General features: G+C 33.4%; 1 protein-coding gene across 1 annotated transcript; it reads right to left on the bottom strand.

The window, feature by feature from the left end:
- Positions 1 to 2,547: 2,547 nt before the first annotated feature.
- On the bottom strand, positions 2,548 to 6,410 carry LOC132097309 (keratin, type II cytoskeletal 8-like). The gene is made up of 7 exons (XM_059502935.1): positions 6,180 to 6,410; positions 5,069 to 5,277; positions 4,189 to 4,249; positions 3,988 to 4,083; positions 3,752 to 3,910; positions 3,000 to 3,125; positions 2,548 to 2,811 (listed from the first exon to the last, which is right to left on the bottom strand). The coding sequence occupies exons 1-7, from the start codon at positions 6,408 to 6,410 to the stop codon at positions 2,587 to 2,589; spliced, it is 1,107 nt and encodes a 368-aa protein (XP_059358918.1). The 3' UTR covers positions 2,548 to 2,586.
- Between the last annotated feature and the right edge of the window lie 565 nt (positions 6,411 to 6,975).

The following is a 6,975-nucleotide window of genomic DNA, read 5'->3' as shown; positions in this document are numbered from 1 at the left end:
AATGGACCATGGTTGGATCTTCCAACAGGACAATAATCCACAAACAAACATCCAAACCAAAACAAAAATGGATAACAGAGAACAAAACCAAGCTTTTGTCATGGCCAATCCAGTCCCCATGAACCTTGTAGAAAATGAGTGGAGTGAATTTAAGAGAAGAAGCACTAACAGGCTTCATCTGTGCTGTGAATCTGAAGGGACTGGAGTGATTCTGGATGAAGGAATCTCATCAGATGTTCTCCAAATGTATAAGGCATTATAGGTGAAGATTCAGAGCTGTTATCTTGGCTAAATGAAGTTGCAAAAATAATTGTATAAAGGGTATGGATAATTGTGGCTAATGTGTATTAGAGAAAAACATTTATTTCATAATAAGATTTCTCTCCTATTTTAAATTCTTATTCTCCAATTAAAGGTTAGATTTTTGCCAGTTTTATTAAAGGATTAATGATACAGATTCATTTTCACATCTGCCTTTGATCATATTTACAAAGGGTAATAATTTCAAGCACAACTGTACAATAGAGGGCTGTTACCAGTCAGATTAAATAATTTACACGGTAGAATTACAACTGCGATAAATAACGTTATGAGATTAATGTTTTAAATACATTTATGAACATACAAATAAGAAATGGGGGGTGCATACTTTTCAACGAAGCCCAGTAGGTGGCGGTAAATCAATGAGTGAGTCATTAGGTACTTTTACATGGACACTTTTTGCTTCCATCAAAAAGTGTTCATTCTGATTGAAAAATCCAAACATAGTGTTTACATGAAAGCTGAATAAAGTTATCGGTTGATATGTGTGTTTACATGTTACACGCTTCTGATCAGATTTACTCTTTTGACATGCGCACACCGCATGAATATGCAGAGTTTCCCGCTGTTGTCACATACTGTTTTTAAAAGCACATGTGATATTTATCAACATCGGGTTTTAATAAGGCAATGCCCAGCACATTATCTTTTGTGTAAAAACTAAATGTTGTGTCGTCTGTTGATGAGAGTCTTCAACAAGGACTTGGTGGGACGTTGTCCTGCTCCACTTCACAGATGCTGGGTGAAAGAGGAGTTTTATGATGATTAAACAATCATTTATGAGACTTTATTTACCATGAAGAACAGCTTGTTCTGCTTGTCATACGTCATTATGCTAATTTTACATCACTGCACTTGTGCAGTACTTTCCAGTTTCGGTTTTCAATCCGATCAAGTGTTTACATGTCCTCTCGCTCGGATTCTGAAAGGAGTAATCCACCCCTTACAATCAGATCGAAATATTAGTCAAATATTAGTCAGTTCAATCCGATTGACCTGTTTGCATGTGACCATGTAAACGCAGGTATTGTGTCATTAATTCAACTGATTTGTTCAAAACACTGAATCATTCAGTAACAAAATATCGCCAAGTGTTGCTTGGAGATTGTGCAATACTTCTGCTGTGATCTTTGTTCGGAAACTATTTTGGTTGGTGAAATAGAACAAAGCAGTAAATAAAATGTAAGTAACATGGTACTTAGTTGACTACTTAACTATCTGTTTAATGAACTAAAATGAATGTAGCCTTTGCAAGTGACGTTTGATTATGTTATATATGTATTAGCTACTTTGCTTGGAATCTTATCAGGCCTGTTTCTGTCTTTGAACTAAGATGACACACTTCACCACTGTATTACTTTTCGGTTATGACCACAGCTCTTCTCAGATGATGACCAGATGCTTCAGAGTCTTCAGATGACATTGTGTCACGTACACTTCTGTGATTTGAAGCTGTCTAATACACACTTACCCACACTCCAGAATTTATACAACATTAAACAAGTGAGATAATCCCAAAGTTTTTATTTACACATTTATTTTAACATTATTAATTACATTTTACAACTTTTTCACTTTTAAAAGGATTTGTAAAAGTTTCAGATTAAAAGTCAAGAGTTTTTGTTAAAAAGCTGTAAAATATCTAGTAGATATAGTAATAATTTGATCTCTATATAACAAAAAGAAAAACAATGACTTCAGTTAATTGTAATAAAACATTGACAACATAAAAACCCAAAACTAGCCAATTTAATGTTTAAGCAGGATGTGAAAGAAAAAAAAACTGAACGTAAATCTAAATTTTTGTCAATTGCTTGCTAGTATTTCATTCAGCAGTGACAAGAAGGGATGAGATGACATGAAGTTAACATGCAGACTGTCAGATGCTTGCTGTTCATTAGAGTTTATGGGATGTTTACAGTGGACTGTCATCCAAGCCTGATGGGAAAAGAGATCAGATTTACTGAGTTTACCTACTTTTGACCACTTATTTTAGTTAATTCATCATTTATATAATGATATACATATAACTAAAACATTTCAAATAAAATTATTAATATACTGCAGTAAAATTTTTAATATTTAAATAAAATAATGATACTGATATATTAATTTAATTCTAAAATAATTATATAAATAATGCAAATATATACATACATATATATATATATATATAAAACAATAAATAAATAATAATAATAAAAATGATCATATTTAATGAAAATACTTTATTTTAAATTCAGTTAATTGCTTAAGCCCTACAGTTCACCTGTTCTCTTCTCCTTCCAGTAGTTTCCTGTAGGTGGCGATCTCAATATCCAGAGCCAGTTTGACACTCATCAGCTCCTGGTAGTCTCGAATATTTCTGGTCATGTCTTGTTTGGCTTTCTGCAGTGCATCCTGCAGTGCTCTGATTTGTTCTTTCGCGTCATGCACCGCCCCCTCACCACTACGATCCGCCTCTTTGATTTGGTCATCCACGTTCTCACGCTGTAATGATATCAGAGAATTAACACAGCTGCAAAGTGTCACTGTACAAGCTGTTTACATCCATTTACAGATCTGTGAGAGCACAGAAAGTCATCAGTGCTTTTACTGCGGATGCTCATGTTTGCCCAGGTGTTCAACAGCAGACACCAATAGTTGCTCTAATGAACAGATGTAGAGTATTATCTTACCTGAGATTTAGCTGAGGCTATCTCCTTCTGCAGTCTCACTATCTGCCTTTTTAAATCAGCTATTGCACCTTTGCTATCTTTTATCTCAGTGTTACACTGGCGAGCCTGTGATGAGATCAAATCAAACTGTGGAGGAAAACACACGTATGTGCACGATTAATATTAAATTAATTAAATTCCAATTAATTAAAATAATTAAATGTATTAATAATACAATATGTTTTAAGTAATTCATTTTTAATCACCTTTTTGCCTTAACTGTGTCATTGTGAATGGTTCTGTGGTGGACAAATTTGTTTTTAACAATACTAATTTTGTATGTAGTATTTGTATATGAATAAATGCATTGTTCCAAATGGTTTTAGGTAAATTATGGCAGGTTTGTGGAAATGTTTAGAAAAAAGCTGTGCAGAAAATGTAAAAATGAATGAATAATAAATCATAGAATTAAAAGAATAAATATTATTAAAATAAATAAAAAACATTAGCTTTATATATATATATATATATATATATATATATATATATATATATATATAGTATTTTTTTTTATAATATTGTAAAATATTTGTATCATAAAGTATTTTAGCATTAGAATATATAGCTCCCTTTTAGGGTCCCTGGGATGAGGATGATCGTATTTGAAAAGCATCTAAAAGATTGAAAACCACTGCATTAATCCATTAAAAATGTAATGACATCTACTTAGAAAGGAATACAGAAAGTCAAAAAGTGTGAGGTGTGATCTTCACCTTGATCCAGGCCTCAGAATCCTTTTGGCTGCATGCTGAAATCTCCTTATACTGGCTCTTCATATTATCGATGATCTTGTCCATGTTCAGCTGCCTGCTGTTGTCCATCTGCACCACAATGGACGTGTCCTTCAGGTCAGCCTGCAGCTCACGTATCTCCTACAGAGAAAGAGAGCTGACGTGAAGTCCTCTGATTAATCTCAGCTGTTTCATTCATGCATGTGAGTTTACATTACCTGTTCATAGTAGCTCTTGAAAAAGTTCAGGTCTTCCAGGACTTCAGTTACTTTATCTGCCAAGACATGTTCATCTACGAGTACAGTATCCACATCCTGTCAGGAAATGTACAGTATACTTGTTAGTTTGGCAGATCCTTGGCATACTGTCATTATTTGTCATCTGATGCACTTCATCTTCTGCAACTAGATTTGTCTTACATTCTTCAGAAGAACAAACTCATTTTCAGCTTTGACTCTGTTGTTAATCTCATCTTCATACCTGTTGAAGCAAACTGAATTGTGTTATACCTGTACAGATCTCTTGGTAACTTCACTCAGCTTTGTTATTAATTAATATATAGAGTAAGTAAATGATATCAAATAAATTGATGTACTAAATCTATTACAAACATTAAGAAGAAATCTTAAAAAAAAAATCTTAAAAGCAATAAAAAAATTAAGCTAAAAGCTAACAAAATTAGCTACTAAATCTTAAATCTAACTCAAAAATACAAATCAGCTTATTAAAATATTTAAATAATGAACATTTTTAATATATTGACAATTATATGAATTGCATTGAATAAATTGTATTAATATATATATATATATAGTATAATGATGGATATAACACTGGGTAAAATATCAGAATTACTGCAGTTGTTTAACTGTTAATTAATAATATAGTGGTATTACTTTATTATCAATATAGTAGTTTTAATAATATAGTTGTGTATAGTATCTTCAAATGTAAAAATCACCATGGTTTTACTGCAGTAAAATAGATTCAATTTACACGTGTCAAATTCTTAGCATATTATAATGTGCACTTCTGGGTATACTGAAGTGAACTACTACCACAGTAGCTACACGTGCTATTTTTGCAGAAACTATGGTTATCATGGAAAATGATTGTAAGTAGCTGTTTACATGATTTTATATTTAAATCTGAAATCATATTGAATAATGACTATAATTTGAAGAATCCTGAGACTAATATTAAAAACTTTGCTCTGTGCTAATTATAGCATGAAACTGAACACTAATGTCTGTTTTCGAGTCGAGCTCAAGGCTGAAGATGAAGTGTGTGATTACGGACCTTTGATGTTGTTTCTCAGTCTGCGCTTGGGCATTCCTGAGTTCAGCATCCAGGTGTTCTCTGTCTTTGTTCACCCGCTCCAGCTTTGCCTGCAGTGAAGTGATGTAGGACTTCAGCATGGGCTCCAGTTTAGACTCAGGTTTGGCCTCTTTCTGTAGCAGCTGCCATTTAGTCTCCAAAAGCTTGTTCTCCTGCTCTAATTTACGGACCTGCGTGTGTTAAAGAATATTTTATTGCTCAAATGTTGCTCTTACAACATAACTGAGAGTTATGTTTCCTTTAATGATCCACTGTTTCTCTTCAAGTTCCTTAGTAGTAATACAAAACACAACAGACAATAGTTGACATATACAGTAAGAATAAAGCTATGAAATGAATGCGGATAGCCGTTTGGAACGAGAAATATTTGAGTTTATATTAAAATCTCAGATTTCTAATAGCTTTGGGCAATCTGAGGGCAAGTTGAGACACAGAGATCTCTGCTGATTCTCTCTAACAGACACAAGTGAGATTGTCTTTCTTGGTCTTTTTCGAAGAAAACTTATTTTTAGTTTGAATTCTGTTCACTCTCATTTTTATCTCATTGCCATTAAGGATTTCTTATTTGTGACTTTTCTCTTGACTTTTTTTAAAAAGTTAAAAATACAAAAAATACAAAAAATAAAATATAACTCTCCTAGTTATTAACAAATCTGGCTTCTAAGATAAAAAAAAAATCATTACAAATAAATACTTTTTTCTCTCTCTTTTCTACAGGTTATTACCAAATCTGGCTGCTGAGATTTAAAAAAAAATCAGTGCATACATACAAACAAACAAATAAATATTTATCTCTGGTTATTAACAAATACCGCTTCTGAGATTAGAAGAAAAGCTAAAATAAAACTCAGAATTAAATTAATTAAATTATCTAGCATGTTGATTGATAGATAGATAGATAGATAGATAGATAGATAGATAGATAGATAGATAGATAGATAGATAGATAGATAGATAGATAGATAGATAGATAGATAGATAGATAGATAGATAGATAGATAGATAGATAGATAGATAGATAGATCTCAGTAATGTACTGTATTATGAGTGATAAGGTAGAGAGAAGTCTCACCTTTTCGATGAAGGAGGCAAAGCGATTGTTGAGAGTTTTGATCTCTTCTTTCTCCTGGGTCCGCACAGCCTGCAGGTCAGGGTCCAGCTGGAGATCCACGGGAGTTAGGAGGTCTGTGTTAACAGAGACAGGCCTGATGGGGGCAGCAGCCGGTGCCATGTTCCACTGCCGGGGTGTTTGTGCTCCGGCGCGGGGGTAAGAGCCCACTGAGCGGTTACTGGAGGAGTTCATGGTGGACAGACAGACAGAGAGATGGAGAGGTGTGTTACAGAGGGAGGAGTGAAAGACAGGGGGTGCTTCCTGAGAACTGAGCTACTTATACACTGACAGCTGGGTGTGTTTTTGTGTAGAAATGAGAATATACCAGTATTCTTCACTCTGAAAAACCTGTTCGGCTCACCAGACGTCCAGAGCAAACACACTCCACATTCATGCACGCTAACTCAACTGAAACTTTGATCTACCTTTGATAACGAGAATATTTCCTGTTCCTGATTGTCTGAAATATGTGATGAATGCACAGTCGTGCTGCAATATTAGCTGAATATACTGTTTTTTTATGCTGTTGCTTTTGCATGTATTTCTTCATTTTGTATAATTTTGGTGGCATATTGTGAAAAAAAAAAAGATTCAGTGCAATAATTACTAGATTGTTTCAATACAGCTGATTCAGTACAGTATTGAATATATTTGCATTTATATTTATCGCTTCTGAACAAAGTGCACTGATTTTTCTCAAATCTTCATACAAATCTGTTACATTAACTGTATAAATAAAAAAATATATATATTTTTT

This window comes from Carassius carassius, chromosome 21, assembly GCF_963082965.1.
Source record: "Carassius carassius chromosome 21, fCarCar2.1, whole genome shotgun sequence".
Taxonomy (NCBI): domain Eukaryota; kingdom Metazoa; phylum Chordata; class Actinopteri; order Cypriniformes; family Cyprinidae; genus Carassius; species Carassius carassius.
Note: the sequence above shows the minus strand (reverse complement) of the source record. Positions and strands in the feature narration are given on the sequence as shown.